The sequence below is a fragment of the Cucumis melo genome, chromosome 12, assembly GCF_025177605.1.
Source record: "Cucumis melo cultivar AY chromosome 12, USDA_Cmelo_AY_1.0, whole genome shotgun sequence".
NCBI classification, from domain to species: Eukaryota; Viridiplantae; Streptophyta; class Magnoliopsida; order Cucurbitales; family Cucurbitaceae; genus Cucumis; species Cucumis melo.
The window spans coordinates 20,375,981-20,387,442 of NC_066868.1; the positions used below are offsets into that span (position 1 = coordinate 20,375,981).

Sequence of the window (11,462 nt, forward strand, 5' to 3'; positions counted from 1 at the left end):
AGTGCAACCACTGTTATCGGAAGCTAGTAAGAAAAATATGTTTACGTTCCAAGCTTACTAAGAAATAAGAGCATCCTGAAGCCAAATCCAAGGAATGCATGTTAATATTCTACAATATAGAAAAGAAAGAAAAGGCATACCTCTCCTTTATGATCAACTTTATTAATATTCTACAAAACACAAATAAATCAGCTACCAGTCAAACCACAACTCGGACATAAAGTATGGAACCCCAATACTAATATACTCTGCTCTTGCTTGGAACCCCAATACTAATATTTGGAACACTACCACGAGTTTGATAACAAAGAATGAAAAGAAAAAAACAAAAAGTAATTAAACAACATTTACGAAACAATCTTCAATGTGATATAGCAACATCTAGCTATACACCATAAGTAAACAATCCTTAGCCGCAATTAAGCATAATTACATAGAGAAATAAACAATGTAGCCATTTCAACAAATCACTACGGTTCTCACCTGCTCAAAAAGATAAAGTCATTGTCGATTCTTATATGTCCTTCCTAACCTCTTAACAATCTTTATAGTTCTTTTCCGAATGGAAGAAACAATAAATAATGGTTAATCTAATAACAAAACACAAGAAAACTATTTCCATATACCTTTTCTCACTAGCTGAAGATTTTATAATAACTCACCATATGATCAAGCTCTCTCCTCATGTCAATGTTCAGTAGAGTCTGATAACCTTTACAGCCACACTAGAATACATAGTTTGTTGCCCCCAAACAAGTTATAAAATCAAAATAATGTTGAAACTCCTCACCTCCATCAGTGCCACCACCTCCAACACCTAAGTATAAATACCAGGAATGCCAACTAATAACAAAAATTTACAACAAAGAAATCTAAAGTTTTAACAATCAAAGAAGAATATATTCTATTAAGGGCAATCACCATAGTTTTTTTTTTTAAGAATAATAATAAAATCATTTATCCTTCTTGACAAAAAAAAAAAAAAAATCCTATTAAGGAATCACGAGGAAAAAGTACACCATCAGAAACTGGCATCCCAAGTGCTTCATCAACTTCATGTTTGTAAATAGAGAAAGTTGAACTTATGAGGTAGTGTAATCATATGAACATATGGCATAATCTACATACAGCACTAGAAAAATTAAGATGCCAGCATATAATAAATTAGCTTTTAACAAAATACGATTGATACATTTGTGGTCTAAAAGAATCATAGTTGACACTAAAGGGCTCAGAATAAATAACCTTTTTGTCAAGTTCAATTGCAGGTTGTGCCAAAAATTAAAGGTCGTGGATGCAATATCATATTTAGGGTGTGAAGTAACTTCAAGTAGAGCATGGACTATCAACATCGATTCATCAGAACCTAGAAAGTATACCAAAAGACAACGAGAGGAAAAAACAAATTAAGAAAACAATATGATGAAGACAACAATGTACCTCAACTACGTAACAAAATCTATTACCAATAGCAATCAATTCAGCATATGAATCTCCCATGTCATCAAATAACCGAGCAAGTGGTCTTCACATCTTCTTCATCCTGAATGCAGAAATTAAAAACAAACTAAATTAAAACCCACGGGCATTACTGTTTCATTGAATTTTCAAACCCCAAACCCTCAAAAGCTGACGCCACGAGGAATAAACAAACTACCAAGTGCCAACCCACAAAAGATGATCAAGATCCTCCTTCTGCCAATGGAAAACATCAATAACTTCTGGTTATAGTCTTCTTCTCTTAGTTGCCAAACAACCAACAACATTAATACTGGCCAGTAGACTGGTTCTTGAAAAATGACGCTTCACTTATCATTGCAGCAAGAAGGAAAAGATAAAAGGAAAAAGAAATTCTCCATCCAAGAAAAACGAACACCAAAAAAGTTACAATACAATCCAACATGGATTTCAAAAAATAAAGAATAATGTGCCAAAAAGCATGACCAAACCAACAGAATAATAGATTCATTAATGGACTCGAAAATATAAAATGTTGAGATTGTTCAGCATTTAGAAGGGGAAGATTTACTGGAGAAAAGAAGCATCAGATAAATAATGAAAAATCCTGAAAAATTTTAATATAAGAGATTTCATATTCTAAAAGAAATTTGTAATAATTTTTAAATAACCAAAGAGAAATTAGTAATAATACATGCAAAAGTCTTGAAAAGCATTCCTAATACACAAGCTTGCTAATTATTTATCTTTTATAAGATCACACGCATATCTCAATCAAAAAATGTGATGGAAGGGGTATACGAGTGCAAACATTATAATCGGCTACTTGATTTTCTCAACAGAATTAGTTCAGGAAATAGAAACACAGATTTAGATGTTGTAATGTAGCTTTAAGTTTACTACAACGAGCAACTAAAAGCTTGGGGCATGTTCAAAAGTAATATCGTTTACAGATGCCTCTGATAGAAGCTCATAATTTAAACTCCATAGAGCTGTGAGTACTAAAGGATGTGATGCACGCACAGTTCCTCGAATCCTGAAACCAGAAGCAGTTTCACTAAGCCATTAAATTGTAATGATCAACTTCCTTTTCTGACTAATAAACCAAAGGAGCAGATTCTGAAATCTGAGTAACAATAGTAACAAACGTAATCTTCTATTTTTAATTTCTTATTGGAACAATCAAGTTTTAGTAGAAGAAAAATGCTGATACAAAGGGATGGGGAAGGGACAAAGGGATCTCGATACAAAGAAAAATGTCGATACATAGATTTTTTTAATACATAGCTCTTTTAACATACCAAACAAGCAGTGAAGGCTTCCACTAGAAGAAATTTGGTCTTTAATGTTGGGTGGAAAAAATGAAAAATAAGCTTTCATGTCGGTTTTCAAAAGGTGGATGTTTAATGTCGGTTTTAAACCGACATTAAAGCTTTATCTTTAATGTCGGTTTAAAACCGACATTAAACATCATGTTTTTTAGAACCGACATTAAAGGTCTTTTTTATTTTATTTTTTATTTTTTTAATTTTGTAAAAAGTTGAATTTTTCTCTCTCTTACTTTACTCTTTTCTCCTTTCTTCTCTACCAAACCTTACACTTTACTCTTTTCTCCTTTCTTCTCTACAACCAAACCCTACGAAAGAAAGGTTTTCTCTCAATATTTCTTCCCTTTCTTCCTTTCTCAATCTCATCACTTTCTCCCCTCTCTTCTCTGATCAGTCGCCAACGCACGTGAACTCGCCGCCGTGCTATCATCGTAGGCAGCTTCCTCCGTTGTTCAACTCTGGCCGTGGATCTGCCCTCACCGAGGACGGAACCGTAGAAATGGAAACCAGCATCATGGATGGCCCTAAACGGAGATGCGGAGCAGTGTCCGGACTCGTCACCGTAAAAAACCCCATCTCTCTCGCCCGTCTTGTCATGGATAAATCTCCCCATTCCTATCTCGCCTTCTCTGGCGCTGAGAAATTCGCTAGGCAACAGGTTACATGCTATTTTCATTATGATTTATTTTTTCCCGATTTCGTAACCTCCAATTTTCTGACACTTCTGATCGCCTCAGGGTGTAGAGCTTGTATCCAACGACTATTTCATCACCGAAGGAAACGTTGAGCTGCTTCAACTAGCCAAAGAAGCCAACGGTATATGGGTAAGCCTAAGCCGGCCGCCATATAATCATTCGTTCTTTCGATCGAGAAACGGACTTTTAATTAACATGGTGTGAGCCCCCCACCCCCCACCCCGACCACCATAATTTGTCTGTCACCTTCAATATTTGACCCCATTTAATGACTTATGTATTTTATGCAAGGGATACATATTTGGTTCTCTCGTTCTCTTATTCCCTTTGAGTGCTATTTGATTCAAGTGTGCCTATTCATAGTTAATAATATATGTATATATGATCAGTATAGTAACGTAATTTCTCTCCCTCATTGTTTGTAACAGTATTAATCATGAATACAAGGAGTGGAACGAGAAGAACCCCCAGCTACTTACATGTAATAAGGACATCAAAAATTTAATCCAAGGCAACACTGTTCCTCAAGAAGTTGACACTAATAAGGAGATTGTGTTTACGTATGATGTTTCATTCAAGGTACGGTCTTCACAAATCCTTAACTATTCCTTAATTGTTCCTCTGATATTGTCGTTATAAACCGGATCCTAAAGGAAAAAGGAATACTTGTGTGATTGTTATCTTGTTAATATGTTGAGAGATAATTTCACTGACCACTATGTAAAGATATTCTGTAGCAAGAAAGTTAGGCAAAAGGATGAGCATTATCATTTTGACGATGAAGCTTATGACAAAAGGAGATTTCTTCAGGTTAGCTTTCTTAATGAATACTTCAATCTCTGTAAGGTGATGAGAAGACTTCTTACTCAGAAATCATATTTCACTTTGATCTTCCAAGGACTTGGGTGAGGGATACAATAAAAGATCACTAATGATGCATGTTAGCGTTCTATAAATAAAATTGTGTTCCGGTGTTTGATTTCTATAAAAAAATTCAAAGGAAGTGAATGTTGTTTTTAGTGGTTTTCTTTTTCTTTTTTCTTTTTTTTTTTGAAAAAATTCACTATCTAAATCAAAATAATTACATTTATGTATAAGGCCATGATGATGGGAAGGTGGGCAGTGGCCAGGTGCTTTTGTCTATTTGGCTAGGTGGAACGTAATAGTGTTGTAGATTCTTTGAATTCAATGATTGAGATTGTTACTCCACTTAACAACAAACAACAAAACTCCCTCAAATTTAACTTAACTATATTCATTAATTGAATAACCTTATTTTTTATAAATGTCACCAAACACGAAACTAGTAACAAAGTTCATAAAGTTAGTCATTTTGATATTTCTACTAGCAACTAGGTCATAACATTGTTACTTATCAATTCTACCATCTTGATGTCTTTTACAGGGAATTATCACTAAACAAATGACTGCAATAGAAGAAATGGTTGCAAGTGAGTACAATTAGCCAGACCCTCATCTTTGTGACAAGGTCTTGAAGTTGGTCATTTGTGAAGCGTTCTAGTTTGCTATTAGTTGCAGTTTTAGTTATTGCTCTCTCAATATATTCTTTTTCTTTCTTTCTTTCCAAAGAATGATCAGCATAATTTATGTGTTTGGATTCAAGTTGTATATAAATGTACACATTATTACGATTTCATTTTGTATATGTACAAGTAAAAGATTTCATTTTTAACTATTTGGTGTCATACAAAATGGACAATAATGCAAGGATTTAATAAAAATAAATTTGAAAAAACGACATTAAAGACAACTTTAATGTCGGTTAAAAAAAAATTAAAGACATCTTTAATGTCGGTGGAAAAACGACATTAAAGATGTATCATAAGTGGCATTAAAGACATTTAATGTCGGTTATCCACCGACATTAAAGATGAACCGACATTAAAGGCCTTCAATAACACCTTCAAAGATGTCGGTTTATAACCGACATTGAAGGCCTTTAATGTCGGTTTATAACCGACATTGAAGCCCAACCGACACTAAAGTCCTTTAATAACGCTTGTATAGATGTCGGTCGCCAAGTGACATTAAAGACCTTTAATGTCGGTTTTAAACCGACATTAAAGGCCAGATTTCTTGTAGTGTTCACGCTTGGAGTAGCACAAAACATTTTAATAAATCGCCAATAGAAGTACTCACAGTTCAATTTCACAATCATAACCAATGTAATAGAATCATTAAACCTTTTCCACACCCTTCTCACTGCATTACAAATCAATTAGGCCAACAAAAGTGATAAGATTTGGTAAATGCCCAGATTCTAACATCTTATTGCAAAATTCTACAGCATCATCTACATTTTTTTTTTTTTTGTATTTTACAATCCCTGCATCAAGACACCAAAATTGAAGGCATTTGGAGGAACACCAAAACTATGACTGCAAAAAGAAAATCGTAGGGGTGGGGGGCGGCTTACCCAGGGTTGCACGCAGAAAAGAACACCTCTGGAGGTAGGCCGGCGTATGATGTTCGAAGGGTGGGGCTGCAGTTGTGAATATCGAGTGATGGGTAGATGGGTGAAGAAAATGAGTGGATAGGTGAAGAGAATGGACTGTGTAAGTGGGTCTTTTAGAGAGAGATAGAGAGAGAAAGAAAGAAAAGGGTGTTGTCTTCTCCTTTCCACATATAAAAACTAAAAAGAGAGAGAAAAAAGTAATGAAACCAACGAAAACATCAGTCCCTCCATTGTTGCTGACGATTTTTTGAGAGGAAAACCGACGAGGGAGAGCTTGAATAGACAAGGGAGAGAGGTTCAAAGGGAGAAGAGGAAGCTGCAGCACGAAATTTGGGATGCTGCAATGATGTTGTTGTGCCATAGCAGAAGAAGAATAAGACGAAGTATGTGGTGATGGAGCAGTCAACGAGAGAATAAGAGGGAATACTTTAACAAAAAAGAAATTCCAATTCTCTCTCTCTTCTTTTTCTTTTTTTTTATGTAAATTAAAATAAATACTTATAATTTGATTATTTATATTTAATGATATTTAAAAATTGTCATTGATTCATGACACTTGAAACTGTCATAAATTCTTCAAATTCGAAAAATTTCGTATTTTTCGACCAAAAACGCGCTTTTTGACATTTGATGATAGTTATTTCTTCCTTCCTTTCAATTTCGGAAGAAACCAACTGTCATAATAGATGGTTTTTCTTGTAGTATATAAATATTAGAAACTCTATTGTTATATATGAAAGTTTATATTTATGTTGTGTATATGCTTGGTGTTGAAATTGAAGAAAGCATAGACGTAATAACATGTATGAAACAAATAGATATCCTCAATGAAAAACAGGTTTTTGACATTTGACAAATAGATATCCATCACTAAAAATAGATTATTGACATTGTAAATGTCCCAATTATTAAATATTTTTGTTACAAATTCTCAATGTAAAGGTATATGTTTAATTGATGGAAAGAATCAATTTTTGTGACATTTCTTGACAATGTAAATTTGTCATATAAAACAAGACTATGATAAATATTAATTATCAATAAATGTTTATTGTTTTTATTGTATTGAAGTGTCATGAAACAATCAATTGTGACATATTTTTCATGAGCCATCTACTTACTTACCTTGTGGTGGATTAAATCACAAAAAAGAAGAGTTACGAAAATTGATGACGACATTTTTTTTAGAATTATGTAAACTTAATTTTGTGGCAGTGCCACAACCTATTCTAACCACTAACTACAAATAATTAATCTAATTTATAAATAATCAACTTATCGGTTTAATCACCATCTGAAAGTTTATTGTATAAGTTTTTAACCGCACTACGGTAAGATTGAAAAATTACCTTAAAAGTACTACAAAGACAAAAGGATTGATGAACTGGAGAAATAAACATAAACAATATACTGCTAGATATAATATAACGACAAGAGACAAACTAAGAATTAATTACCATTATTTAATTGTGAATGCAACACATTCGCATCTAATGCATATCCTTTTATCTTGTCACCATATCTATGGTTAAAAGCAATCCAAACAAATCCCTTATCTTGTCACTATATATATGGTTAAACGCAATCCAAACAAATCCCTTATTTCGTCACCATAATAGGTTGGGCATATGTGTAGGAGTAAACATGAAACCAAATACCAAATTGTTCAAACCATATTAAAGGTTGGAAGAGAGTGGTATGCTTTGTTCATGCCAGAAGAAATTGTAAGGATCCACCTTAGTCTTCACTTTTACCAATCTATTAAAATTATTACCAAAATATTTTGAACCAAAAACACAGGCTTGCTTGTAATTTATCTTTCCATACTTATTGTTTGATCCAATATCAAGGTCTCTATAGTTGACATATGCAGTTCTCGGAGATTTTGAAACAAAAGGAGTCATGTAACTATAAATCTCCCTTATCCAATTTAAGTGTCGTTCCTCTGCTTCCACACCTTTTTCATCCCACCCTAGAATGTATCCAATTTGGTATAGAATTCCAGCTCTATGTGAGAAAGGAATATTTGACTCGGAAATTCGACTCATCCTCCCTCCATATGGAATAAGTGCAAGGGTTACTCCCTCTATATCTTGAGATTCTAATCTTTTCCATATGCCCTCAATTGCAGTTTTAGTCATGGGCTCCTTAACATAGTCAGATTTGAGTTTGAAGCTGCTTCCATGGTTTATAGGTGTTCTATTAAGCAAAGCTTCCAAGGGTTGATCTTCAATTTGAAACCTATTGGCCGCAGAAGCAGCTGATTCAATCCAACTTTTTTCTTTGCATTCTTCTTTTGTGAAACCCAATTCAGGAAATGTTTTGTTTAGGATTGCCATCAGTTCATTTACATTTCCAAGAAACAAAGGGAAGAATAAAGCTATTGGATTAATTTTTCCTCCTCCTTGGGCTGAAACTTTCCCACCTATGCATCATCAACAACGATATATATATTTGAGTTTAAATCAATGTGTGTCAATAAACCACCAAAATAACTCAATAACAAATAATGCTCAAACACACCTCAACTGATAACACCAATAAAAGTAGTTTCCAACAAAGCCATGCCAAATATGTACTCTCAACAACAAGAGTATCAATTACTACTTACCTAAAAGTATGGCCTAAGTCAAATTATGCTCAATCTATGTCAATCAGAACTCAAAGTTTGAATGGTCATATTTTGGTCTCCCAATCTAATGCGCTCATTATTTGCCTAACTAAATATGTAAGTATGCATATGTATATAGTAATATAAATATATAATATCTTTTTCAAATACTTTTTTTAGAATTTAGATTTTATTGATATAAAAATGTTAAAACATTTTAAATCTAATTAAAAACAGCCTGTGTTTCATTATAATTTTTAAACCATTTGGTTTGTTTCCTTTTCATTAGAAATTAAAAAAAAAAAAAAAAAGTGTCAAGTGAAAATACCATTCCATAAGATGGCAAGAAATAGGTCTTCTTCCAATTTGTTTGCCACATATTGCCACCGATCTATTAGCTTAATTGCTTCTTCCTCCACACTTCTCTTGGCGGAGCAAATCGTTACGGACGCTGGAACCGGAACCAGCTTGACCTTCCACGCCACCACAACTCCAAAGCTTCCTCCGCCGCCGCCTCTAATGGCCCAAAACAAATCCTCCCCCATCGACTCTCTATCATGAAACTCCCCATTTGCATCAACCAAATAAGCGTCTATTACATTATCGGCTGCAACACCATATTTCCTTAACAAAGACCCATATCCACCACCACTAAAGTGCCCACCAACACCAACAGTTGGACAAATACCCGCCGGGAAGCCCAAGGTTCGACTTTTCTTCCCAATTTTGTAGTAAAGTTCACCTAGAGTTGCACCGGACTGTACCCATGCAGTACTTTGTTCCACATCAACTGTGACCGACCTTAGATTAATAAGATCGACTACGATGAATCTGTGGTAGGCTACGTAAGAAAGGCCCTCAAAGTCGTGACCGCCGCTTCGGATTCGGATTTGAAGGCCGTGAGATTTGGAGCAAATGACGGCTGCTTGAATGTGGGAAATATTTGATGGGGTTATGATGAGGAGTGGTTTTGGGGTGTTGGGAGTTGAGAATCTGGAGTTTCGAGTGGGGAAATTGAAGAGAGTGGAAAAGGAGGAGTTGATGGGAGTGTGAACCAGTTTGTTAATGGAGGAAGTATCAGGAGAATGATGAAGAAGACATTGAAGAAATTCCTCATGTTTTATAGAAGAAGAAGTTGCTGCCCATAAAGAAGATGATGAACATACAACAATGAAGACGAGGGAAAGAGGGACTAACGGAGAAAGCATCATGGTTAGGTTGGAAAACTTTGTGATTGAAACCTTCTCCATTCATAGTGCTATATATGATGTGTCAAATAAACTGAAATGTTTCAACGTAACTATTGTGTTATCCCATCCTATCGTATCTTTAGCTAAAAAGAAAGTTGTTTGCATGAAAATTTCATCACTAACATGAAAAGTCATGATTTAAGCAAGTGAAAATTTAAAAATTTAATTCTATTTTTAAATATATCGTTTGCATGTGGAAAATTTTAATTAGGTATTTATCTGAATTAAAGATTGATGTAGTCCATCCAACCTTTAAATATTTTTCTATATATATATTCTTCCATCATTTTTCTACATGTAGAAACTCAACAACAGTGAATTAAAAAAACATAAAATAAAGAAGAGGTTGTCACAATGGACAACTATATTTCCACTACTTGAGTTATTTATTTTCTTTAGCTAGACTTGCTTCGAGAAGTTAATATGTTATATGTTGGAGTTAGAAAAACTTGCATTTGAAGTGTAGAATTGTAAGATGAATTTTTTAATAAAAGTAAAACGTAGATTAGAAAGAAGTAAAAACTTGTGTTTGCTGTGGTCTATTTGGTTGGAAAGAAATCAAAAAATCTTCCTTGGACAAGGAAAAATTAGTTGGCAAAATTTGGGACCATATCCGTGTTCTCCCTAGCCATTGGTCCACTAGATCCAAGGTCTTTGCAAACTATAATGCTAGTTATATTGTTTTTTTTTTTTAAAGAGAAACGACATAAGTCGGAGACTTAGGACTTCCGATAGAAGCCTAAGACCGAGCCTAGCACAGGAAATTTATTAAAAAAGGGCTAGAAAAAAGCCCGAGAGCTAATTACAAAAAGCGTTGAGATTTAAAGCAATTGTTGCAGCCGAATAGCTTTTAAAAAGAGGATCTCTGCTGCACCACTTGCCTACGAGAATTCTACACTCTTCCCACAAATTTAAAATAGATTTTTGATAGCTAAAAGTACCAAAAATTTTATTGTTTCTCTCGGACCATATTTAAAATAGTTCTATTGCTTTAAATATTCATGCTTTTATTAGATGTTGGGTTCTTTTGTTCCGCGCTTAGTTCTAGCCCATTTTTATATTGCTACGGCTTCCTGTACTCTTTTTGATATATTAATGAAGTGGGAATAACGAATGCGATTAAAGGGGTGTCCACCTAATGGAGATGTTCGAATCTATCTAATGTGATCCAATCTGCATCATTTTTTTTTTAAAAAATGATTAAATAAGTGGAGATTGAGAGAGCCAGAGGAGTGGGAGAGAGTTAGGGATCGAGAAGGGATGGAGAAAAAGATAAAAGAAAGGATGAAGACAAACAAATGTTTAAAATGTTCTTTTCAATTTAATAATGAAAATTTTGAAAAAGTAATTATTAAGATTTGATGCTTATCCACCAAAATCATACAAAATATGGGGCTACTAAAAGAAAACTTCAAATCTGAGTAATTTAGTTGAAATATTGGAGATCCAAACCTAACCTAAATCAATAATGAAAAATAACAAGTATTTTATGCGGATTGCTTTCAAGAACTTCATTTCACCACTATTTTTTAACCTTCTAAAATATGAACGGTTGTCGAGATATGCAACAGATGTAGTTTCAGTTATGTTAAGAGTAGAGTGCAAAGGAGATAGACAGACAATACAATACAACGAGGTTTGTTA

General features: G+C 34.0%; 1 protein-coding gene and 2 long non-coding RNA genes across 4 annotated transcripts; 1 reads left to right on the top strand and 2 right to left on the bottom strand.

Moving 5' to 3' along the window:
- Nucleotides 1-484: 484 nt before the first annotated feature.
- LOC103488669 (uncharacterized) lies at nt 485-6,399 on the bottom strand. Its single transcript, XR_537503.3, has 4 exons — nt 5,919-6,399; nt 1,467-2,494; nt 1,246-1,366; nt 485-817 (listed from the first exon to the last, which is right to left on the bottom strand). It is a non-coding gene; the product is annotated as an uncharacterized LOC103488669 (long non-coding RNA).
- Nucleotides 2,956-5,326, top strand: LOC127144244 (uncharacterized). 2 transcript variants are annotated; one of them, XR_007815836.1, is made up of 5 exons: nt 2,956-3,444; nt 3,524-3,610; nt 3,910-4,060; nt 4,208-4,291; nt 4,887-5,326. It is a non-coding gene; the product is annotated as an uncharacterized LOC127144244 (long non-coding RNA). The 2 variants fall into 2 exon arrangements; XR_007815835.1 differs by having other exon boundaries at nt 3,910-4,291.
- An 838-nt stretch (nt 6,400-7,237) lies between the features above and the next one.
- On the bottom strand, nt 7,238-9,908 carry LOC103488665 (tetrahydroberberine oxidase-like). Its single transcript, XM_008447499.3, has 2 exons — nt 8,897-9,908; nt 7,238-8,382 (listed from the first exon to the last, which is right to left on the bottom strand). Exons 1-2 carry the CDS (start codon nt 9,816-9,818, stop codon nt 7,634-7,636), a joined length of 1,671 nt encoding a protein of 556 aa, XP_008445721.1. The 5' UTR covers nt 9,819-9,908; the 3' UTR covers nt 7,238-7,633.
- Nucleotides 9,909-11,462: the final 1,554 nt, after the last annotated feature.

Excerpts from the sequence above, each read along its gene's own strand:
- LOC103488665 (XM_008447499.3), bottom strand. The coding sequence starts at position 9,818 with ATGGAGAAGGTTTCAATCACAAAGTTTTCCAACCTAACCATGATGCTT. Across the intron at positions 8,383-8,896 it reads TCTTGCCATCTTATGGAATG|GTGGGAAAGTTTCAGCCCAA; the intron begins GTATTTTCACTT and ends GATGATGCATAG.